Source organism: Branchiostoma belcheri, unplaced genomic scaffold (assembly GCF_001625305.1).
Source record: "Branchiostoma belcheri isolate BF01 breed outbred unplaced genomic scaffold, Haploidv18h27 scaffold51, whole genome shotgun sequence".
Classification (NCBI taxonomy): Eukaryota; Metazoa; Chordata; class Leptocardii; order Amphioxiformes; family Branchiostomatidae; genus Branchiostoma; species Branchiostoma belcheri.
The window spans coordinates 2,207,108-2,232,474 of record NW_017804143.1 but is presented as its reverse complement, the minus strand read 5'-3'; the positions used below and the strand labels follow the sequence as shown (position 1 = coordinate 2,232,474).

The following is a 25,367-nucleotide window of genomic DNA, read 5'->3' as shown; positions in this document are numbered from 1 at the left end:
GCTTGGTTCAGTTCAGAGTTAACTTGTCTCTCCAGGTATTTAGCTCTTGGTGCCTTGTGCTTGCGTGATGCTGGAAGTGTCTCCAGGATAGCACGTACGCGTCTATGCGTAGATTACGATGCGTAATACGTTTAATGACGTCGACTCGAGTTGGCAATGGTGTAAGCAGGCGTTGGTGGTGTAATGGTTAGCATTGTTGCCTTCCAAGCAGTAGATCCGGGTTCGATTCCCGGCCAACGCAACTTGTGAATTTTTTAGTGTCGTCGATTTGTATTCTGTATAGCCGGTATAACCTACGGTAACGGTGTAAGTAGGGGTTTTTAGGTTACTACTTTTTGGTTACAACATGTTGCAATTTTATAACAGGAGGGATTTAGACTCATGTTACCATATATATGAATGTGTTTGAGTAAGAATCAACAGAGCAGACCATATACGAAGGAAACATTATGCATTTGCTTTGCAAATGTTACCTTTCTAGTTTTTGGCGTGTTTTGGCTTATTTTTGACGTGTTGTAGGCGTTTTTATCTGGCTTTATTTTTTGTACAAATATCTTTTGTTTCACCACAGCTAATGGATACGTGTTGCTGATTTGATACTGTCTTGCAGCCATCAAAAGATCTTAAGATCTTCTTATAGATTATGTATAACCACCTTTCGCCAGTATACTGTCTGGCAAATGGATACTACCTGGCCAAATTGATACTGTCTTTGCAGCGGAAAATCTGCTTGGAGATTACCTGGAGCCGAGGATCTGAGATGTCATGACATGACCCTCGAAGCAGTCTGGCATCCAGGCTAAGGTCGCAAACTGCGAAGACGTATTTTTTCAGACGAAGACGCCGTTTGATTTATGAGGATCTACCGACGTTGCGTAATTTGCTGTAAAAGTCAGACCGTCTGTCTCGCCTGCACCGCCCGTCTGTCATCGTCAGTGATTTGATTGTCACTTTAATGGGGCGACTTTAGTATCGATTTTTTCCCCTCTTTTTATTTTTGACCAGCCGTGATCTGTCCTAGAAAGAACAAGAAGGTTTCTTGCTACTCTCCAAGCAGAGGTTTGGGCTTTGGCTTATTTTTGTCTTTTTTATCAGATTTTCTTTTTTGCACTGGTATATATATATATTTTTTTTACGCCAATCCAATATACTGGTGCAAAAAAGAGCACATGTAGCTTGAAACCAGTGAGGCAAAGCTGCATCAGCGTCACTTAGCGGTGCGTATTTGAACTGCAGCCTGTCAAGGCCATGTCCGTAGGCCATGTTGATTTGATTATATGGATGACATCCACGCGCGAATGAATTTTCGGCCGTTTCCAAAAAAAAAAGTTTTCAACCATACTGTAAATCGTACAAAACAGTTGCTAAATGAGCAAAAATATACCATAAGTTGCAAGAAAAACATTTAGAAACGATACCAATGTCGTAGAATGCCAAAATCAAAGGAAAAAGGACAAAAATGTAAAGAAATGAATTCGAAGAGTAGATTATTCGCCATACCATATTCTGTGCCATTTGTTCCACCTTCTTGACCACGTAGATTTCATAATGAAAACAACTTTTTTTTTTTCAAAACTTTTTTTTTATTCGCACGCGGGCATCAGTTTTGGGGTTCCCAGAGGATGTCATCCATATAATCAAATCAACATGGCCTTAGACAGAGCGTGGCTGTGGAACACACATAATACAATGGTACCAAAAATAAAGGGACTCCTCGTGTAGTTTATTTTTCGGCAGTTGGGAATGATGAAGAATTGACAAGAGATGGCAGCAGATGTCAATATCAGCCAGATTCACTCATCCAGAATACATGTATTCTTATTTGCTTTGCAGCCCGCTAAAAATTTAAACTGACTGGTGTTAGCTGACGTCCCTGCTGACTAGACTGCTCTAATCATGTCTGTACGCACTGACCAGACCAGCAGTAATGAAACACAGTAATGTTATTAAACTAACCCATGTCGGGACAAGCAATTAGATCTCGATTGGAACCGAGTAAAGCAATTAGATCAGGCTGTGACGACACACGTATGCGTCGTATGAAAATGTACAACAAAACAAAACGATCGGTGGCTGCGCTGGATGTAGTCTCCACCAGACTCATTTGCAGGCTGAATAAGTAGTAGAAAAAATGGGTCGTCATTGGCCAGAGGAGTTTGCCTGCAAAGGAGTCTGGTGGAGACTACGCCGGATGCCACATATTAAAGAATGCATCAGACGAATAGAACAGATTATTATCATATATGCATAGGTTTAGGCTTAGGCTTATTTTTGATGTGTTTTGGGGCGTTTCTATGAGGCTATCTTTTTGTACTGGCATTTTTTAATGGATACTGCCTGAGGCCCTGCCAATTTGATAGCCTAGCTGCCACCAATCAGTTGGGGGATCAACAAACGCAAACAAAAAGGCACTGGTGATAAAATCTTATTCTTCCCAAGGTCAGCGATTAGCACTGAGGCGCGCCGGCATTGCCTTCCACGTTTTTAATTTTTTTTGTGTGTTTTTCTGCAGTTGCAGTTGAAGAAATCCATCTGTTCCAATATGCAAAATATCTGTACAACAACCTTTTCCAAACTTTGTAAGACACTCCGTTGAAAAGGTGTGTAACACTAGCAGTAGTTGTCGGTAGCCCGACCCTAATTTTCATTTAATTGGTCTTCAGTGGGTCAAAAGCCACGTATTAAAAGGTAAACACAATGAAGACTGGTCCAACAAGAAAGCAGACAATTTAACGAGGACGAAAGGACGAAAAGCACACAAGGACACTTCGCAGTAGCATCATGCAGCTCTCTGGAAAGGTAGCGCTGGTGACCGGCGCCGCTCAGGGCCTGGGGAAGGGCTGCGCAGAGGCTATTCTTGAGCGAGGAGCGAAGGTAAGCACTAGCCTCCACCAGGCTTTCCGAAGGAGTTATGGACGGCAGAAATCGGTAAAAAAAATATGGTCAATAGTTGGTCATAATTGTCCAGCGGAGTGAGCTCCTGTAAGTACATTTTTGTACTGTAGTCTCCACCAGACTCCTTGGCAGGCTGAATAAATAGTTGAAATCTGCCTATGCCATGCCAATTTGGCCTACTATTACCGGCTAATTCCGGCTATTACCGGCTAATTCCCCTGGCGTTAGGCCGATTTTGACTATTTATTCAGCCTACCTAGAAGTCTCTGGAAAGGTAGCCATGGAGACTACTGGTGCAGACTTCTCTGTAAGTGTAACTTCATTGCCCATGGCTTGGAACGGCGCGGGAAATTAACTCTATGGTTTCCAAAATCATCAGCTGGCAAATATTCCCCCTGTAGCCAGCCTGGTTAGTCTGGTAAAAACTAGGTAATCGCCACGGAGACATTGAAAGTATACATTGTACTAGTAAGGTTGTGTACTTGTCAATACTAGTACACTCCGAGCCTGGTTTGACCTAGATTACCTTGGTGCCGCCCTTTTTAGTACCACATAAAACATTGCTTGATTTGGGACGTGTTTACACGTTTTGTTAGTGTTAGACTTTCTTTAAGTGACAAAATAAAAAAGCCTTTATATAGCGAGCGTTGAGATATTAACAGAAACAGATTATTTCAAACAGTTACCACAATTTATCCATCCTTTTATCACCCTGAAAATCACAAAAAGACTGTGTTCCTACGCAGATCACAAAACCCACTCATTACACAGAACGTGGGACTATTCATTATCCACTGCCTTCAGAAAGCAAACCTCATAATATTAACAGCAAGCATAGTAGTAGAAGTAAACAGACAGTAGTTCCCTATTTTTGTATTGTACCTTTTAGAGCAATTAGCCTTCGGGCATGATTTTGCAAATAAAGATCATTATCAACAAATTTTATGACAATGACATGCCATGATAATATGTCCGTTCCATGCGTACCAATGCACTTTTAATGTACGTTGACAGGTGGCGCTGTTGGATACGAACGAATCGGCAGGACAAGAAACAGCGGCTGACTTCGCCCTGAAGTACGGGGCCGACAGGTGCACGTTTATTCTGTGCGATGTGACGGCTAAAGACCAACTAGAAGGTACAAATGCTACTGTTATGTTTGAAGTCAGAAAGGGGGTCCTTCCACACAATTACTGCAAGTCACTGGGGGTAGCCACCTAATATAGCCTCTACCCGGCTTTAGAAGACGCTGGAAAGAAGGCCAAAGAGAAAACATGCTACATGCCCACTTGCTATATTATGTAGCAAGTGGCAGGACAGAGTTGGTTCGTTAAAGGAGAGGCAAACTGTACCCCTTTAGCGGACCAACTCCCTATGGCCTAGTATGTTATCTTTTGTTTGGCCAGTTTCCACTTTTCCAGCCGCTTCTGAAGCCCGGAAGAGGCTACTTAAGCTCCAAGCAGATCTTTCGGTGGGGGTAAGACAGTATCAAATTGGCCATCCTGTCTGTATCCATTTGCACACTTTTGACCTTTCAGTCTGTAAGGCTTCTGACCCACAATGTAGGCCCGTTGTAGACCAAAGCTCTGAATGCTTTCTGATGGTTTGAATTCTTCGAAGTTTCTGAAGTGTTTGAATTCATTCTGTACATCAAAGATGCTGATTCCTTTCTTATCTGCTAGGTGCGTTCCAAAAAGTGGTGGATCATTTTGGTGGGCTGGACCTGGTTGTAAACAACGCCGGGATTCTGAACGAAGTTCAGTGGGAAAAGTGCATCGACGTCAACTTGGTAAGTTATATAATACTAGCATCAATTCCACAGGGTACTCTAAGGCCGCCTCGTTAAAAGAAATATAGTGTTGTGGAGGGTTTCTCAAGAATCAGTTAATATGAAGTTACATACCTATTTTTTTTCTTAGAATACTCATAGAGTGGAACTCTTTGATACCCAGGAAAGTAGGAGTATCCTCCCTATATAACATTAAGGCTGCGCTTAGATCTATATGTAACTTCCCACGGCCGACAGTGTAACTTTCAAGGTTAAATAAAGGTTGACAAAATGGCGGCGGCTGTCCTTGGTACTGAAAGCTATTCTGTTTGTAGTGTGGTAGCGCAGGAAACTTCAACGTAGGGTTTCAGACGACACCTCTAAGTAACGTTATTTAGAATGAACGTTTTCTTTCTGCTCCAGGGCAGTTCTTTATATTCATCCGTTGCAAATTCAAATATTTTGTCGTTCACTCAACAATTCATTACCGCATCAAAACGATTCTAAAACTCAATTTTCCCTTGTATTATAAATTGTGTCGTATCATTTTTTTTTACTGTTTTCGTCATTGGGTGGGGAATTGGTAGCTTCCAACATATTATTTTGTTCTTTATAACGTTGTGCACTTCATTTGTATTGGATTCTTTTTGCATTAATCTAAGTGTTTTTGTTATGTGAAAGTTGTAGCGTTTAAATAAGTCCTTGATACTGAGTGCGCTACCACTTTGTGTTGTACTACGTATACGTTCCTCAAAATAATGTTTGAATTAAAAAAAAAATTAACATCATCAGGTATCCGTGGTGCGCGGTTGTCATCTCGGGTTACGCTACATGGGAAAACAAAATGGCGGCAACGGTGGACTCATCATCAACATGTCGTCTGTAGCAGGTACATGTAGTGTTCATTATGTTTGCCTTCACAGAGGCCTTAACTGTTTCTGCTCCGTTTTTTCTTCTCCCTCTTGTTCTTCTGTCTGTTCGAAAAAACGAGGTCAATGACCTGGAGCAGACGATTGTCACCATGGTAACCGCACCATGGTAACCAAAGTGGCAGCACAGAGTTGGAGTGGCTGGTTACCGCCTATATGAATGAGTGTTTGAGTAAAAGCAGTAGTTTGTTTTGCTAGCATTTTTTCGCCCACACTTCTTATGTTTTGGTTTTTCTTTGTTCCGAATGACAATTTGCGTCAGTAGTTTTGCGGAACTTGTTCAGACAAAAGGACGACTAAATCTTTTACTAGCTATCGCAGCATTATATTCACTAACATTTCTTTGAGGAACAATTTCAAAACCTAAGTCATCGAAAATAACTGAAGATGGTAAAATGTACAGGTGTGTGATCGCACCAGTTTTCAATGAAATGTATGTCTAGACAGGTACTTACTTGTTTTCTCCCACCACAGGTTTATACGCCTTCCCTTCGCCCGTGTACGCAACCACAAAGGCCGGTGTTGTGGGCCTAACAAGGAGCCTTGGGGTACGTGCAACGGATTGTTGTTAGTTACTTACTTTGTTAAACTCCAGTACATTAAGGTTAATCACTATCTTTACCAAAACTGAAAAGATACGGCATACGAAACGATATGAAAACGACGCAATGAGAGCATGTCGACCGCAAGTCCTTCGCTCCAACATTTTGTATTTGTATCTATATCTGTATAGCTGGAAAGATCCCCCTTTGGTGTAACACACCAGCTTTGCAGGCACGCGGTGCGCCAGTAGGTGGCTCTTTTACACCGAAGTACTTGTCACACCCAACCTTTTCACATCTGTCTGCAAACTTTGTTTAAAGCTATCCATTGATGATGCCCTGTACTGTACTGTACTTGGTGGCTTCGTTATTATAATGTATACTGTATCGCCTAAATCACGCATCTGGTCATGCAAGGGATCTCATAGAGCACTGGACAGCGATAGGTTGAGTTACACAGCCTGAAAAAAACTTAAATGATTTGTTCCTAGATGGACTACAAGTTGGGAAGGGACTGTGTCCGTGTGAACGCTCTGTGTCCGTCATTTACAACCACAGCAATCCTCGCCGACCCTGAAGTCCCTGAAGATCAGTATCAGCATATGAAGGACATGCTCGAAAGGGGAGGTGGCCTTATGCAGTAAGTAACTATTTCATTAATGAATGAATGAATGAATGAATGAATGACTGGTTTATTTCAATAATAAAATCACGCAATAGATGATATGCCATTGTAGCTACAACGTCAATCTACTTGAGAAACTAAGATATTATGGAACTGCCTCAACTTCAAACGACCGGCAGCGCTCAAAACTTTCAGACATAACATGTTTTATTGAACCTCTTGTTACCCTTTAAAGCTATGATTGATAGAAACTCGTGTGGCGTAGCGGCAGAGTGCGCGACTCGGAACTAAGAGTCCCGGGTTCGAGTCCTGACATGCCACCGATCTTGTGCCCTTGGGAAAGGCACTTTACACGACTTTTCTCACTTAGCTCTGGTGTAAATGAGTATTGTCCTGTCATGTATTTGTCCCCTGTGTTGGTGGCGGCATTAATATAAGTTGAAAAAACTTGGGTGTGTCGTCACCACGTCTGGTGATTACATGTTGGAATAAAAAAAAACTGTTTTTCTTCAGGATTCCTGACGTAGTTAAAGGCCTCGCGAAGCTGTTGGATGAGGATGACAAGAACGGTGCAGTTCTGGAGGTGACTGTACAGGGCATGAAGTACCATGGGGACGAGAGCGGGCCCTGGGACCGCGAGTCAGGGACTCACCAACCAAACTTATGCATTGCTTAATGTGATATGAGCGTATTTTCCCACTACCAAAGTGGCAGCTAATGTTACCTAATGGAGCATAACAAAGCAGCCTAGTTTAACAATATTGCCAAGTTGTCATCCTATAACAACCTCAAGGTTTGAGGTGCTACTGAAAATTACATTTTACTTTAGAAACTTTAGTAAAAGGAAATAAACTTGCAGCTTTAGAAAGCATATATACATGTAGCAGCTTTTTTTTAAAGAAAATGCTGTGATCACACATTATCAAATGCCTCATACCCAATAATCTGTATTAATGATACCAAATATACAGAAAAAGATATCATACTCTGTTACTTAATAATACGTGTGCTTGGAAGACTTGCTTGAATAATTTCATCTGATTTGAAAATATCTTTCTTATAAAACACAACCTGAAGAAACCTTACCTAGCTGGCGCTTCTGTAATTAGCTATCTCCCTCGATACCTGAATGTACTGTAATTCCTAACGGGTAAAGGACCAGTCTTTGTCAAGAAAATTTTAAAGAAAGAACTAGAGTAAAAATGGCCTCGAACCAGTTTACATTGTGGCACCCAGGCTATACTTAAATATCTCAATATCATATACATACAGATTGCTTTGTTAAGAATATTTCCAGTTTCAATGCTATGATATCGATAATACTTAGGGCGCCTTTAAAATGCCGTTGCCTCCTTCTCAAATCTAAAAGATGTCCAAACTCTTTGTCTCTCTATCTTTGACATCCTCCGTGGACTTCAAGCCTGGTGAACTTTCATGATAGTATAAGGCCAGAGCAAGTAAATTGTATGACAACCTCCGTAGACTCCAAGTCTAATGCGATAGGGCGAAAAAAAAGGCACGCCAAAAAAAAAAAAACGTTTGAAAACCATCTATCTTTGCGCCTCCATCGTAGTTCATGACAGTATAAGGCCAGAGCAAGTAAATTTTATGGATGACAACCTCCGTAGACTCTAAATCTAATGCTTTCGGGCGAAAAGAAAACAAGGCAGCCCCCCCCCCCAAAAAAAAAACGTTTGAAAACCCTCTATCTTTGCGTCTCCAACGTTTCTGGTCTGTACACCGGCGCCGTGGATCTGGGCAGCGGCGGTTTCCCCTTGATGATATCAGCAGCCTTCTCCGCCAGCATGATGGTGGGGGCGTTAAGGTTCCCGCTGACTATACTCGGCATGATGGAGGCGTCCACAATCCGCAGGTTCTCTTATTCTCAAACGTTTCCTTAATGTAACCCAACACCACAGAGTGTTTGCTACAGCACCAGTTACCACGGGGACAGACGTCTGGTCCAGGTCATTGACCTTCATTTGGTGAAGAATATTACTCGAGTAGAAACAACATGTTTTCCTTCTGTGAAAGTAGAAAACATAAACATCTGAAACGTTTGAAAACCCTCTATCTCTGCGCCTCTAACGTTTCTGGTCTGTACACCGGCGCCGTGGATTTTGGAAGCGGCGGTTCCCCCTTGATGATATCAGCAGCCTTCTCCGCCAGCATGATGGTGGGGGCGTTAAGGTTCCCGCTGACTATACTCGGCATGATGGAGGCGTCCACAACCCGCAGGTTCTCCACCCCGAGCACGCGCGTCTCCGGGTCCACCACTGCCGTCCTGTCCGACTCGGCGCCCATCTTACAGGTGCAGCACGAGTGGTAGCCGCTCTCGGCGTGTTGGCGCACGTACGCGTCGATTTCCTTGTCCGACTGGACACTGTGTCCTGCAAGACCAAAAAAAAAAAAAATGATGAAAGTCTGATCATCAAGATTTTGTTTTTTTGAACAATTTGTTATTCATGAAAAGCTCAAATCGGCCTAGCCGCTTTTCATGGAGGTCATGAGGGAAGAGTCAGACAAAATATAAGATAAAGTTTACATCATTCAATGTCCTGATAAAGTTCTAGCCCTGTAGTGCGGACATTTGTGTTTTCTCAGTACTACATTTATGGTTGGTTACATGAGATGAAAGGACCTCACGTCGGTGTCACAGAGCAGAAAAATTGCGTCTGCTTAGCCTGGGGTCAGCGAGTGTAAGGAGCTTCGTTACAAATCGGATGGCACCCAGACTAAAGTCTGCGAGCTCGAAAACGCATTTATCACTAATGGTTAATCCCACTTTTCGTGCAGTGCAGTCGACACTGTCAGCTTCCTTGAAATGAGATGAAAATACTGTATAAGTTCTCACCCGGATTGTTTTTTTTCGCCCTATCGCATTAGATTTGGAGCCTGTGGAGAGTGCCATCCATACATTTTTTTGCTGCGGCCTAAGATAAAAGATACTGTATAAGTTCTCACCTGGCCCAATCTCTGCTCCTCTGAACGGGTCGAAGGCCTTCTGTGCGAATATTTCCCGCGTGTGTTTGACGCTCAGCCGCATCTCCAGCACGTCCTGCTGCGTGGACAGGTAGTTCGGCTGAATCAGAGGGTGTGTATGGGGGTTTGCAGTCTTCAGCTTCAGGTATCCTCGGCTGGTCGGGCGCATCGGTCCCACATGGACCTGGAACATAGAAGAACATAGAGCACGTGATATGATCGGCGTGATCTAAGATTTCAGGCCTAGGTCACCAAACAACTACATGCATATGACGAAACCTGTAATGTACGGACATGTGAAGTCACAAAAAGTCATTATCATTTCACAGTTCCTGGCCATCATAATCATCAGTCGACCGTATTGGTCGGGGTTACTGCTCCCTACCGGATGATGTACCCTTCCGTTGGCTGATACAAGACGTGGTTGCCAGGTCTCCGTCCGTGTGAATAAGCGTGGTCCATGTAAAGATCACTGCATGTTGCTGAGTGGTTGAGGCCCTGAGTCTTATGAAGACAGGCGAACGGTTCGCCCGTCTTCTTACCGGATAACTTGATGTGAATCACCAACACCATATGATACTGTAGAATTTCTGGCAAAATCTATATTTTTATAGTTGTTAGTCATAGATGGAGACTACCTGTTGGGCCCTACCTGATACGCATGCTGTTTCCCCGCCACCCTGCCGTGATCGTTGATGGTGGAGGGCAGGAAGTGGTACTGGATGTCGGGATGCTGCACCCCCGCCCGGCTCCGGATGAACCCGCCCGCCTCCATGTGGCTCGTGGCGCCCAGACCGGTCTGCGTCGTCAACCTTTCAGTTTTTATGGTGAGGAAAGGAGTTTACTCATATAATTGTTCTGAGGTAAGGAATAAACTTTCCTTCCAACACTGGAATGAATTGGGACTTAACCCACATTTTCTGCTGACTCCTTCAACCTTGTTCACGGAATGGACCTGTCTACTCTTGGAACGTGACGTCAGAGACACGTGACCGTAGTAGTTATCCTCTCTCGAAGATTTTTAAACAAACCGTCCTGTAGTTCCAGAAGAAGCTGCTAGGGGGCCTAACCTCACGTGACTTCTTGCCGAGCACAAGGGCTACCTACTATCTAAATTCATGACCCTAGCACGAAATTCAGCTGCAGTACCAAGGAAAGCCACCAAGGAGCCCCAAATCGCCCAAGCTCATCAAGACCTACCCACCTCCGTAGTTTCATGACAATCCATCATGATGGATGCAATAAACAAAAACAAACACACCACTGTATGCCGATGATGAGCATGCGGTGCGGCTGGAGTGCGCTGTACAGCGTGACGGGCTGGGTGCACGCCTGCTGCACATGGATCTCCAGGTGGTCCTGGAGGTTCTGTCCTACACCTGTTTTAATACGAGGACGCATGTTTAAAGTTTTAAAACGTTTGTTCCAACACGAAAGAGAAATGTTCTCACCCAGAGCTTAGTATGACCAGTCACTCTGGTCTTCCTCAATAGACTGACCCAGTGAGATTTGTCACGTGGCTTCTCTTGCTGAATAAGTAGTAGAAGGGGATATAACTAGCCACGACAGTTGCCGTCCAGCAGACTGGTCCTTCTATGGCAGGATAACTCCCCTGGCTATAACTAGTTATATCCAATTTCAGGCCAGGCCGATTTCTACTATGATCAGCCTGATGGAGACAAAATCGACTTGCATGTACATTGACCAATTCAAAACTTCTGACACAAAATATTATATAATACAGGATCTATAAAATGCAATTTAGAATTCAAGACATTAAGTATACAGAATGAATAAAACGTCATATTACCACTACATCAGTCTAGAACGAACCTGGTAGGTGTTGGACAACGGGGATGTCCAGCTTCCGCAGATCATCAGCGTTGCCGACCCCTGACAGCATCAGCAGCTGGGGGGAGTTGATGGAGCCGCCCGACAGGATGACTTCTGCTGCCGCTCGCACCTGTATAGCGGAAACCTTCCTTTCAACCACATAATAAAGCTCTTGGTTGTGTAAAAAGAGTCTCTTTGTTCAGTTTACCCACCTTTACGTACTTTTGATTCACTCATGATCAGGCTTTCGACTTTAATATGGATAGTCAACGAGTGCATCACACATCTGACGAATGTTGAGGATCGAGATCAACCGAAAATTTATGGTGAGTTCCCTTCTTGTGTTGGAAGAAAGCTTAAACTCTACAACTATAATTGCCCCTACCAGGCTTCGGGAGGCGTCAGGAAAGAGTAGAAATTGGCCAAATAGAGATAAAACATATCGTGTGAGTTGTTCACACCCGGTTTGGGTGCGGCAAAAGGCACTCTCTATCGGACCAACTACCTCGGCATGTTATATCTCTATTTGGCCAATATCTACTCTTTCCAGCTGCCTCCCGAACGCTTGTAGAGGCTACGACTATAAGTCTACCGACCTGTTTAGTCTCCCCGTTCCGCCGATACTCCACCCCCACTGCCCGGCTGCCCTCGAACAGGACTCGCGTCGCCACGCACCTCACCTCGGCCGTCACGTTGGTCCTCCTCAGCGCGGGTCGCAGGTACGCGTTAGCCGTGCTCCAGCGGACCCCCTTCCGCACGTTCATGTCCATCTCTCCAAATCCCTCCTGCTGGTAACCGTTCATGTCGTCTGTGTGAGGGTAACCCGCCTGTGTTTTTTTTATTGAATGAATGAATGAATGAATGAATGAATGAAAGACCTTTATTGTACGTTTGTGCTCTAACAAGCTAAGTACAGGTCATGGATAAACAGGGAAAAGAATATAGCAATGACATGCACTTACAAACTATACATACTAATAGTAATGTGATCTACTATTTACATGTTCAGCTTCTTCTCGCTTCTTGATGCAGTTAAAGATGTACGAACATATTGAGCTAATGATACATGGCTTGTCAAGTTTCATGAGGAATTCGAATTTTTCTATATTTATTTCAACGTGCAAACAAAACAAACACAGCAAACCCCCAGTTCTACAAGCCTGCCATGGAGGCTAGGAAAGTCTGTGGAGGAGGCGTACACGATGTTGAGTCAGTAAATGAGACAGTGAAGTAAAATAAAATTAGGAACCCGCCTGTTGGGCAGCTTCTATGAAGGCTCTGTTCAAAGGGTTGTTGCTCTTGCCGCGACAGACGTGCAGAGGCCCTTCCCCGCCTCGGTAGTCGTCGGGACCAAGCTCGTGCGTCTGGGCCTTGCGGAAGTACGGCAGGCAGTCTGCGTACGCCCACCCCGCCGCGCCCTCTCTCTCCCAGCGGTCGTAGTCCAGCGCGTGCCCGCGGATATAAACCATCGCGTTTAGGGACGAGGATCCTCCCCACACCCGGCCCCGAGGCCAGTACATCACCCTGTTGTCCATGTGTTCCTGCGGTGCGGTGTGGTAGCGCCAGTTGTACCTGAAACATGTAGGAGCGAGTAGAAACAGGAAAACCCCTGACGCCGGGAATCGAACCCGGGCACTGGGACAGCTCACGACACCAGCGCGCTATTGAACGACTATGCCAAAAGGTCCGCCCTATTGAACGACTATGCCAAAAGGTCCACCCTATTGAACGACTATGCCAAAAGGTCCGTCAGACGAGTAAGTTCATAGTACATGAACCCTTACTTTTACACTACTCCCCCTTTTACCCATTTTCTTGTCAAGATTCGTCCTCGAATCTAAAGCACATACAAACACACTTGGGGAGCCAACGCCATAACCACTAGGCCAAGAGGTCCAGGACCCGTCAGACGAGTCAGTTCGTAGCACATGAAACCTCACTGGTATATAAACATACCCTCAAGTGGGGTTGTGTGGCGCAACGGCAGATCTAGAGTGCATGCTCGATTCGGAACCAAGAGATCCCGGGTTCGAGTCCTGACATGCCACCGATCTTGTGCCCTTGGGAACTTTACACGACTTTCTCTACTTATTAAAGTTTGCACTGTTGAAATTAAAAAAAAAATCCGAAAATCCAAAAATACCTATCGCCGGCGAGGTTGTACCGCATTGCCGACGGCATGTGGATGGTCCAGGTGTGGTCCTTCGGGCCTGCCTCCAACAGGAGGACCGAGTTGTCCGGATTCTCGGACAGGCGGTTCGCCAGCACGCAGCCGGCCGAGCCAGCGCCGACGATCACATGGCTGTACTCCGGCGTTCCTCCCGTCATTCCTGAGCTTCTTGTTGAGTATCGGCGTTGCTGAATACACTGAATACACTGAACACCCCCTCTACAACTGCGGGTGTCCCTCGAAGTTGAATACGCGCCGGTGACTGATGTGGTTGTGATGTTTTCATCGCAGTCTGACGGACTATAAGGTTCTAGTTCATCCTTATGCCTGCCAGCAAAACTCCGTGCACCTGGAAGTACAAACAGCACACAGCCTGGAATATTTAAGGCATCCAATGCAATTTTAGGGCGGCAAAACAAAAACTATTTCGGACAAGGAAATCTGTCCTATATGGACATTTACTGCTGGTTCTTAGCACATTTTCGTCATCATTTCATACTTGAAGCTTTGGAAATAATAGTAGCCCCAAAACAAGTTATATAGGTCAGGCATCTCTCTATTTGTATGCTAAAATTGTATGCTAACATACTTTGTACATATGTAGACTGATTTTCAGTTACCCTTTTTAGGGAAATAATGCTGCTATGCACCTACGTAGGTCCTTTCCAAACGAAGAGCTGTTAAACTGGTCAAGCAATTTAAGATCCGAGACGGAGGCCGCTACAGACTACGATTCACCACGTCACACTTTTGGAAGGTCATATTTTCTAAACAGTCGGGTCCTCACCATTGCCCTAAGGCATGTTAGAGGACTGGCTGAAAAATCGGTGTCTAATCTTTGAGTTGGAAATTAGTTTTCCGTATCGTATACAAGCACTGATATGAACATGAAAATTATCTAGTGTTTTTACCTTGTTTCAGCTCATTGATCCTGTGAATCTTGCTTCCTGATAGCCGTAAAAGGCCCATCGTGGCCCGCCGCACGAATACCATGATGTCACTCTATCAGGATACTCCGCCTAAAGTATTGGAAACCAACAAAAGCTTCCATGCAGCTCCATGAGATGTCTAAGTTTTCAGGAAATTAAGCGACATTTGGTGAGATCTTAATTAACGTGCAAAGGGTGTTGCTCTCCCCAAACACAGGACCTCCATTTAATGCCCTTTTCAATGGACGTCCCTAACCGAAGCTATAGGTACTCATTGACACCTGAGGGAAGTGAGGACAGTCGTGTACTGCAAAGTACCATTCCCAATTCAATGGCCAAGATCTGTGACATGGCAGGATTCGAACTCAGGATATGTACACTCCGCTGACATTTAATACACTACACGACCCCATAAAATGTGCCATATCCAAGCAGATCTTCATGGTGGCAGTAAACACAAAATCAAATTGGCCAGGCTGCATCCATTTGCCATTCATTTCGCCACCCTTAGATGTTGGGGTTTTTGCTACCCTTGGGTGACGAAATCGTATCTGTCTAGCCAATGGATACAGCCTGGCCATGCCAATTTGATTCTGTCTTTGCTGCCACAAAAAGATCGCCTTGGAGATTAACATTATCTACCAGTGTTTCACCAGGGTCCAAGGTTCACAATGGTGTAGTTATGGAGTAAAGTGTTTCACCTTGCCACACAACAACTTTATAAGATGTTATAAGCTGCAGATGAAAATGTTGACCTGTGTTAACACAACCTGGAACGCTAAATCTAACACATAAAATTTAACACCATCCACTATACATAACAAACAACATGCAAGAGCATACAATAAAAAAAAACCCGGAGGTATAAAATCTAGGATTCTACTTGTTTTTAATTTTAGTCCGTTTCTAAAGATTAAAAAAAAACAAGGAGGATCCCTCTCACCTCTGAGCCAGGTTGTTGTCGTGTGTGCGAGAATCCTTGCAATTTCCTTGCGGCACCGACGTTTATGCAGAGAACCGGAGCTAGCCGGTACACTCACAATACATGTTCCCTTGACCCGGGGCATGTGAGTAGGTCACAGCAAGAAGCTTTCATCACAAGGCCTGTTGTAGAATGTCCTTCGTCAGACACTCACTGATTAAATACCACCTAGCTATACCGTATTTACCTTTGGAGAGTCTCAAATCACATCTATGTCAATTTATATATTAGAATCTCTTGAAGAATCTCAAAAGATCGTCTAATATTATACCGTGGCTTCCATACAACACCTACAAAAACAAAACACCTGATACTATATATACTCCCTGACAGACGTTCCCTGGGGGCATGTCCTCATCATGCGAAGGTCACGATGAACCAGTTTTTGGACACAACCGGTTGGCACCTAGTCTCTTCCAGACTAACTACGCTGGCTATATTTAGGAGAATAATTGCCATGCAGGGGAGTTTGGCCGCCTCGTAGGTTTGACTGGCCGCGCAGTTGGGAGGGAAAGGAAACTACTAGTACCTCCCCGTGGCCGGACTTTCTTGGCCAATTTTACTCTCTTTTTTTGCAGAATTCTACTACCGTATTCCCGTAGAAAGGCCTGGTGGAGGCTAGTTGGCACCTGTCCTGATCAGGCGAAGGTCATGAACCAGTTTTTGGACACAACCGGTTGGGACCGGCTAAGCCTAAACCCTACAAAAATGTAAAACAGTTAATAATTGAAAAGCCTTCTTTGTGGGGATTTTTTTGTTAAGTCTTGATATTTTAACTTAATATATATATGAGGTGGCGATAACAGGTCACTGTTACACGGCCTGATCATGTCATGGTCATGAACCAGATTTTGGACAAGACCAGTCGGCGCCTGCGCATAGACCCTACAGAAAGTAAACATGGGATAAACAGTTTAATTAAAAAAAACCTTCCTTGATGGGATTTTTAAAATGATTTTTTTTGGTGATATTTTTGTATTTTAGGGTGGCTATAACATAAATGACTTTATACTTGAGTGTGAAGCGATGTCAAAAATTGCCCTTTTCTATATTGTGGTTTTCAACACCCCCATGAAATAGTGGACTAGTCGTCAGCTGGCTTTTTGGATCGGAGCCAAAAAGACTGTTACAGTTGTATCCAGAACCATGCTTTATTTCTTTATCCAGAACCTTGCTCAGACACGGTCCTGGATAAGCCAGAGACTTTTCAGAACCGTGCCTGATATCGTATAAACCTATCCATTCATCATCTCCAAGCAGATCCTAGGGTGGCAATGGACAGTATCAAATTGGCCAGGCAGTATCCATTCGCCAGAGAGGGTCCATACACCACCCTTGAGTGGCCTGGCCAATTTGATACTGTCTTTTGCCACCCCAGGATCTGCTTGGAGATTTACCCATTCAGGCATATCACTTCATGGTTCTGTAGATACAATAGGGCCAATGTAAACAATTTCAGAGGGAGTACTTACAGAATAGGCATCTAGGAATCAGAGGTACTATTTTGGCCTTTTGGGTGTGTTTATTTATGTTCATAGATATTTGAATATAGTGGAGTTGCAGGAGAGGGGTTGGTCAACACAGATTGACCCTAGGGTCAAGTTGGAGGGTGGAAAGTCGACACAGCAGGTTAGTATTCATGAGTAAATTTTCAATTATCAATCGTGGTTTGAATCATTAGATAATGACACATTTTTCTCCACTTTTAATCAATTTACAGTTTTAATTAATTTACAGCATTAGTGCACATTTGAGAATGAAACACAATTAATGAAAATCAACATAAGGTAACAAGGCTTAATGACCCAATACAATGTTATCATGTTGGGATTGCGCAATAGGCGTAATACCCGGGGATCGCACTAGAGATTAAGGAGATGGGTCGCCCCCCTGTAAGGGGAAGCCAGCGCGCATGCGCATTAGCCTGTTCAATTTCCAACTGAAAGGGAGCCGCCATTTTTCGGTCTTTTAGCTACCCACCCTCCCTCCCACAATGCAACAGGCTCAGCACTTGCGCCAATGGCTTTCTCTCCACACATGGCACTCAGAGGTCTTTTTCTCATTTACATCAATTAAAAGCTCTGAATTCAGCCAAATGCAGGTCTCAGTCTCTCTCCTTCAAGTGTAATCTTTCCTACGTAAACATTGGAGGCACTTGTGCCTTTGTTGTTTTTAAGTACAAATGGGGTTCTGCATGCACTCTACATAAGGTGTAGGTGACCTAAATCTATTTCCTATAAATCGAAGGGAAAGATATTCAATTTCATATATAATATATCATTAAGGTGTCAAAAAGTTTTTGCTTAAAGCCTACCAGTCCCTTCCTGAGTTTAGGGTAATATGTAGGTAGCAATCCTTAATGTATTGTGAGGCATTGTCGGTCGCCCCATACAGGCCCCCTGAAATGGATCAGCGAAGCACTAGCACCCTGCCTAATGGACTGCGCACACTTCATAGCAAAGAGAGCTCTCTAGATAGCCAAAAAACCAACAACAAAAAAACTTCAAGATAGACACAGAAAAACAACAAGATAAACACCAAAAAACAACACATCTCACTAGAACAGGTAGCACCATAGCAGTTACTTTCTTTGTATCCTACCATATTGCTGTAAACAATATAGGTAGAATGTACAAATGTATATTGAAATTATGTAGAGTAGAATTTGCATTACTTGCTCTTCATCTATTAAGCACTGAAGTTTGCATATATAGATGTTTTCTGTCTGATATGCTGTTACCGTACTAATATATTATATTCCTAAGGCCTCCACCAGCTTTAGCAATCATCTTGAAATTCTTAGAGAATTCCTATATAACTGAATAGATTGGCATAGCCTTTTATTTTTAAGTAAGATATTGTAGTCTCCTGGAATGGAAAATCTCACACAACTATATAATCTCAATTGATTTGGTACATATGATCTCAATTGTCTTTCTGACAATCAATTTATCTGTTCCTTCATCTATCTGATACAAGCAGATACTGCCACTCCCCAAACACAACAGTAACTCTTGTGGTCTGACTAGTCAGAGTAAGGCCCTTTTCCCACTAGGATAAAATTGTCCAGATCAAACTGAATTGAATCGCTTTGAGCTGGATCCAAGCCGGATCAAAGCCTTGTTAAGTTAACCTAGTGGGAATGGGGTTTAATAGGAGCTACCTGATTTTTCCTCATTCAGATACTCATTCATATACCTATTACACCGATGTCAAATTTTGCTGGTAGACTTGACAGCAGCTTAATCTAATGAAATCTCTTTCTATATCTTTACACACCAATTTAATTTTGTCTGTCAAAGATAACGGATCGGGGAAAATTTTCAGAAAGCCGTACGCTGGCTAGAACACTGGCTGGCATCATCAGTAAGCGAAGCGTCGATCGGAGGTGTATCCTAGCTTGTCCAGGTTGGGTAGACAGGCAAACTTGACCATGGGCGGAGGTCCGCACATGAGGACCAGGGTGTCGTCCCCGGGCGGTGGCATGTGTTCCCCCAGCATCACGTCATCCACGAACCCTTCGCTGTACTTCCAACCCTCCTCAGGACGGTCCAGGGTGTACCACAGCTTGAACCTACAACAGGGTGGAACACAGCAATTTTCATTATGTTTTAACCAAAGGAAAACATACTGTTTTTGCTACGTTTCCTCTTCTTCTCCAAACCAAAAAGGTCAATGACCTGAACCAGACTGTCTGTTACCATGGTAACTAGTGTTGGGTTACATCATGTTGCAATATTACAGCAGAAGGGATTTAGACTGACTCCAGTCTGACCATATATATGAATGTGTTTGAGCGTGGATTTTGTAACCTACATGGTTTGAGTAACAGAGCAGACCAAATGCGAAGGTAAACATTATGCATTAGCTTTGCAAATGTTACCTTCTTACTTCATTTTGTCTTCACGGTATAGCAAAGTTTCATGGTCTAAGGAAAATGGACATGTTTGCAGAACTTAATTGTCACAGTGGCAGCAAGTGCAGTCTTCACATGATGTAATTTTTGCAAGTCATTGTTAGTTAGTGGTACTTTCATTTTGATAGCTGTTTACAATAGTCTGACAGGACTGTGCAATGGTGCAGTCTTTGCATGATGTAATTTTTGCAAGTCATTATTAGTTAGTGGTACTTGCATTTTGATAGCTGTTTAAACAATAGTCAGGACCGTGAAATGGTGTATAGAACAGATCTGATGAAAAACAATATTTTCTAGGATCATCGCACCTGTCCTTGTACTGTTCCGCCAGCTCCTCTAACTCAGGACGTAGCAGGATGTCCTTCTCGGTCTGGTTGGCGAACAGGAGATACAGGTTTGTCTCGTCCTCCGGGTTCTTCAACACCTCACGGACCAGCTGGAGCATCGGAGTGATCCCCGTCCCGCCCGCAATCATCCCGACGCTCTTCGCAGTCTTCTGGACCGCCGGCGACTTCTTGTCGGGCTTGATGCTGAACTGGCCACAGCCGTCGTAGACCTGGAACGGTTATGGTAATCTGTAAGTGACTATTTGGACAGACTTAGTAGAGTTAACATACGGATTAATAAACTCGGCTCAGCAGAAGTAATCAAACTGTTTGGATCTCGTTTATAGTAAGATATATATATATGAAAGTTTATTGCAAATACTAATTGCAGTTACAAACAACATAAAGAAAATACAGTGTTATGTGAGACTATATCTACGTCTAGCAAATTTATACTATATTCTACAACTTACATGGTACTAGTTTTACTGGGTTTGACTTCTTTTTAGGCAATGGAAGACGAATTTACATTATATATAGACACTAAGATACCAAACTACCACTAGGCCTGAAATCTTACAGACCAGCAGGCCACTGGGCCCGCGCACGTCGATGAAGTCTCCCAGCTGCATGTTCTCCAGGTACTGCGACATCTTCCCGCCGGCTGGGAACTTGGGGTGGACGTTCTTGAAGTATACCTGGGGATGAGACGGAAAGTTAGAAGACACCCAGGACTACATTTGTCTATCTATTTGGCCAATTTCTACTCTTTCCAGCCGCTTCCCGAACCCTGGTAGCAGCTAGGTGTAAAATGGTATTAACTGAGACATCTTCCCGCCGGCTGGGAACTTGGGGTGGACGTTCTTGAAGTATACCTGGGGATGAGACGGAAAGTTAGAGGAAGGCCTGCATGGGGGATAGTGATCACAAATTATGCAACATTTTGGTCCCCGATTACGAATTACGTTAAATTCTCAGATTTAATTAGGAACATATCACAGCTAATGAACTGATCACGCATTACAATGATTTTGGGAGGCAGCCTACAGATTATGAAGAATAAAAAGGCCTAATTACGCCTTAAAAAAAGGGCATGCAGGAAAGCAATCTATGAAACATGTTCAAGTTAACAGCAAGAACCAGAAGACAAACTCAGTCAATGGCTTCTGATTGTGTAGAGAAAACGATGAAAATAATGTCCCAGGTAAATAAAAATGATCATGAGGAGCTAAAAAACCACACAAAATCACAAAACCAATGGTGCAATTATCTGAAATATTCTGTATGTACTGTACAACCAAGGACATAACCAGTGTAACGACCTTTAGTAATTCAGCGGGCCCCTTTCGGCGTGACACAACATACAGTTTCTGTATCTGTAAATGTTAGGAACAAGGAAAAAAATACCTTAATGACGAGGTCGAAATATCCCTTGTCGTCGTCGCTGGATACAGGCGTGTAGGGCCGGATAACCAGCTCCCCGTCCACGCGCGCGCTCAGGTAGATATGCTGCCCGATCGGCAAGCCCAGTACGTGTTCGGGGGAGGGGAGGGCGAACCTAAAGCGACGCGTATCATGGCTCACGATCTCCTTATCGATGAGTTTGAAGGGATACTTCACGGTTGGATCCTGTAAGGCCCTAGGTGGACCTTTCTTCTTGCTTGAGAAGAAGTATCCGGCTATGACAGCGGACAGGGCGACCAGAGAGGCGGCTATGAGGACGGGGAGCGGAGAGAAATCTTGCAGCGCCATGTCGGATGTCTATCGTACGATTCTGTAGAGGTCAGGAGGTCACGCGTCGGCGTTCTCGTGCCCAGAGCACCTCGTGACACGAATGGGTTTCGCACCATAGTTTCGCTAGCCTAGTGAAATCGTGTCTGGGTCACTATTAAAGTTAAATTTATGTAATGATAGCTAGTTTTATTTGTATATATCTTTTCATAATGTTTGTTTTGAGCCCTGGGAGTTCTGGCAAAGAGTGCCGCTCCAGGGATGTCGAATTAGGAAGATTCGAGGACGAATCTTGAAAAGAAAACGGGGGAGTAGTGTAACAGTGGGGGGTTTAAGGCGCTACTGTGTACCAGAGTCGTCCACGGCTAAGGCGCTACCAACTGACAGTCTGAATATCATGTCTTGACGCAGTTCAAATCCTGACCACAGAGAGAGAGAGAGAGAGAGAGAGAGAGAAGGATAATGAACATAGGGCAAAATAAACAACAAAGTTTTGAGACTAGATTTCAGCCTGACAAATGGCTACGGTGCCGGTGTGTCTTTCTGATGTAAACTGTTTTAGAAATCTTTTAAATAGTAATTAATTAATGCTAACATTATTTTTTTAAATCACTGATGTAATAGATTTTAGAAGACCATAAAACCAATTCAGAATTTTAGGTATTGATGGCTTGAAAGAACTCTTGTTAACTTCTTTCATCACAATTCAAAGAGGCGGCGACCTGTGTTGGACGTTGGACGAAGGTTCCCAGCCCCACTATTTAATCCAAATTTCGGGAACACTCAAGCCACTGCCGGGCATTTCCTGAGTTTTGGAGAGAATAACAAAGCAAGAAACGGAGGCTGTCAACTCAAACAGTATTTTATTATTGAATTCGTTTCAGTGTAGCATTTAGTCAGCTATCATAGCATAAGGGTAACACTTGAAAACTGAAGAATATGCACACTTCCTTTATGAATGCACTGTCAAATCATACGGATGCAAATAAAGAGCGCCCGTAGCTAATAAACAGAGATTTGACAAAATTAGCACACACACACATGAGATAAAACAAAACGGAGCAGCAACTAGTACATAGTACGACGTCACCACGTCTTGTGATTGCATGTTTCGGAATATAAAAAAAAAAACAATGCTGAAATTTACAATCAGCATGTGACATATTCAATCTTACACGTACAATGTAGAATACCCCATCGAAAGTCGAATTCACGATTTTGAAATTGCTTCCTTTACTAATTACTTTATTGATTTACTCCAAAAGTCTGATAGAACTTACATAAATCACAGTGCTTAGTAAAAATTAAAATAGATGTGCGAGGCGGGGGGTCCTAACATCACACACTCTTTCACGTGCTCAAACCCATGACGCTTCATCGCTAGTTGTCATATCAGAGTGGTCAGCTTTTGATGATGAAGTTTGAAAACATCTAATGACATGTTAAGAAAATACATATTTGTACTTGGATAAGATTAGATAACATTAGATTAGATAAGAATAAATTATTAATACTGAATATGAGTCCTTCACGAGCAAACACTGTGAATGTGCACTGCTGTGATTTGCTCTCTTGGCAATGAATGCAAACAGAAATGATAATTGATTTGTATTATACTGAACTAACACTCAGAGACCCGTTGCTAGGGAGGTGCATTTTCCCTAGCAACGGTTACCATAGAAACATAATATAGATTTCCAAGGTCCTTTAAATTAATAATTTTCCTCCAATAGAAGTTTTCTTCAAGTTTTGCATATGGTGTGCACTCCATTTTGCTGGGAAAGCAGCCAAGTGCCTCCTTAGCAACGGCCCTAGCAACGGTTTTCCCCACATAAGGCCTTTGGGAATAGAACTTTTAGACACTCATATCTCCGGATAGAATAGACGGATTTTTATGATTTAAAGCTTGAAATGTAGGACATGATACAAAAAGTCAGATGAATGCATGTAGCAGGCTCAAACATGTAATCTGAATATTTGACAGGTTTTGAAAAGTAAACATTCTATTTTTTTACCAATTTTTACAAAAAAATCGAATTTCGAAAGCTCATAACTTCTTGTAGAATAGACATATCGAAACAAAATTAACATTTTTGTAATCCTTGGTTCCTGCTTTATCGGTCCATGAAGTTACATTGAAAAATATCCATATTTGATTATTTACCACTCCCCTTTGCATTATAAGCGCAAAAGAAAGCGGTTCATACGAGGTCAAAGTTCAAGGTCAGATAGCAAGGTCAAAGCTACCGATGTGCAACGGCTATCATATCAAAAAATATTCCACAGACACCCTTCTTTTCAAAAACCATGATGAGAATTTGCCCCCTCAGGTGGTACCAATATGTGAAATTTGGGGGTCTGGCCCATGGACTATAGAAGCGCTATGGACATCACGTTCTTTACTGCGCTCAGGTTAAGTACGTTCTGCCGATGTGCATGCTAGTCAAGGCACCGGGGGTCTTTGATTCTGGACTCGGATTGTAAATGGCCTCCTCCCCAGTGCATTAAATCTGTTGAAGGTATATTGTATATTTCTGAAGGGGTCGTTCAAACTTTAAAATATTGGGCGTTTGATGGCTGTGGCCCCAATACATATAGCTGGGGCCCCAATACGTCGGCGATAGGGACTTGCTCTCGATGATAAAAGGCCGTGGGGTATGTAACCTATTTAACTACAACTATTAACAAGCTTTAAAGGGAGTGAGAATGCATGTGCGAGCTAAGGTGTCTAGCTGGTCTGACATGTATATTTTTATTCCTTTGTTCGCTTTCATTGCTAACAACTGCCATGGACAGCGCTGCTTCTTCTGCGGGCCGACTCATGAAGGTATCTGTCAGTAAAGTAGAAAATAATTAGGTAGTGTTGCAGAGATGCAGAGAGAAAGATAAACATATATATCACATATTACAAGTATTCATATATGAAAAGACAACAACCATAGCAGGTTTAGGGGAATACAATGGGGTATCGCGGCAAAACTGGTGAATACGTTTGCTTGTACGTATAACATGCTAACTTTATTGATTGACACTTCTGTAATGTGATTACGAACAAGTTTGTGTAATGTCTATTGTTATCGATTGGTGGCGCTTTTGACTGCCAACAATACAGATGCACATGTTTTGAAAGTGTCAGATCAGGACGAGTAGCAGGGTGCATGGTGCCTTTTGCGGGAGAATGTTTTGTATCTTGTCAACGGTTTTGGCGATTTTCTCTTTTGTTTTATTGCTTAGATTCTACTACTTTCTACGACTTTCTTCTGTCCCATTTTTCTACCCTTCATAATAACCTGACCCGAGCCCCTCAGAAGCTCTTCTTTTGTGGCAACCTGATGGCATGTTTATTTTCCGGCGTCGCGGTTAAAAGAAGTCAAATGGACCTTTCATACATCATGGCTGCCATTTGTCAGGTAAACAGGTCTAGGATAACAGCCTTTGATTGATCGCCCAAGGGCCATTCCATGACCTTGCTGGGAGATATTGTTTACTAGTGCCTTAAGAAACGTATTGATTCGGGGACCTACCAAACCCCGGGCTAATGGTTTTATCCCGGGTTTTATCCCAGAAATGTCCATCGGAGAAAGGAACAAATTTACATTCAAATAATTCCCTACAAGAAATATTATATTTGCCGCTAGTTTCTCTGTATGTGTGGTTACCGTGGCAGTTCGCCATGGTTGCTGCCAGTCTAATAAACAGTACACGTCATCAGTGCGCCATCGTGGAATTTGCTATCTTG

General features: G+C 43.2%; 3 protein-coding genes and 1 non-coding gene across 5 annotated transcripts; 2 read left to right on the top strand and 2 right to left on the bottom strand.

Annotated features, from left to right (window-relative positions):
* The first annotated feature begins 169 nt into the window (after positions 1 to 169).
* Positions 170 to 241, top strand: Trnag-ucc. Its single transcript has one exon. It is a non-coding gene; the product is annotated as a tRNA-Gly (tRNA).
* A 2,485-nt stretch (positions 242 to 2,726) lies between these two features.
* LOC109480599 (15-hydroxyprostaglandin dehydrogenase [NAD(+)]-like) lies at positions 2,727 to 7,482 on the top strand. The gene is made up of 7 exons (XM_019782833.1): positions 2,727 to 2,874; positions 3,910 to 4,033; positions 4,578 to 4,684; positions 5,456 to 5,552; positions 6,067 to 6,140; positions 6,626 to 6,774; positions 7,273 to 7,482. Exons 1-7 carry the CDS (start codon positions 2,782 to 2,784, stop codon positions 7,433 to 7,435), a joined length of 807 nt encoding a protein of 268 aa, XP_019638392.1. The 5' UTR covers positions 2,727 to 2,781; the 3' UTR covers positions 7,436 to 7,482.
* A 1,032-nt stretch (positions 7,483 to 8,514) lies between these two features.
* Positions 8,515 to 13,902, bottom strand: LOC109480468 (choline dehydrogenase, mitochondrial-like). The gene is made up of 8 exons (XM_019782663.1): positions 13,718 to 13,902; positions 12,828 to 13,146; positions 12,171 to 12,401; positions 11,575 to 11,704; positions 11,003 to 11,120; positions 10,394 to 10,553; positions 9,724 to 9,925; positions 8,515 to 9,149 (listed from the first exon to the last, which is right to left on the bottom strand). The coding sequence occupies exons 1-8, from the start codon at positions 13,900 to 13,902 to the stop codon at positions 8,830 to 8,832; spliced, it is 1,665 nt and encodes a 554-aa protein (XP_019638222.1). The 3' UTR covers positions 8,515 to 8,829.
* Positions 13,903 to 18,831: 4,929 nt separating this feature from the next.
* Positions 18,832 to 21,689, bottom strand: LOC109480582 (NADH-cytochrome b5 reductase 3-like). Of its 2 annotated transcripts, XM_019782816.1 has the most exons (5): positions 21,305 to 21,689; positions 20,719 to 20,772; positions 20,482 to 20,541; positions 19,880 to 20,127; positions 18,832 to 19,229 (listed from the first exon to the last, which is right to left on the bottom strand). In XM_019782816.1, the coding sequence occupies exons 1-5, from the start codon at positions 21,647 to 21,649 to the stop codon at positions 19,019 to 19,021; spliced, it is 918 nt and encodes a 305-aa protein (XP_019638375.1). In that variant the 5' UTR covers positions 21,650 to 21,689; the 3' UTR covers positions 18,832 to 19,018. The 2 variants fall into 2 exon arrangements, with proteins under 2 accessions (XP_019638375.1, XP_019638374.1); XM_019782815.1 differs by lacking the exon at positions 20,719 to 20,772 and having other exon boundaries at positions 20,482 to 20,595.
* Between the last annotated feature and the right edge of the window lie 3,678 nt (positions 21,690 to 25,367).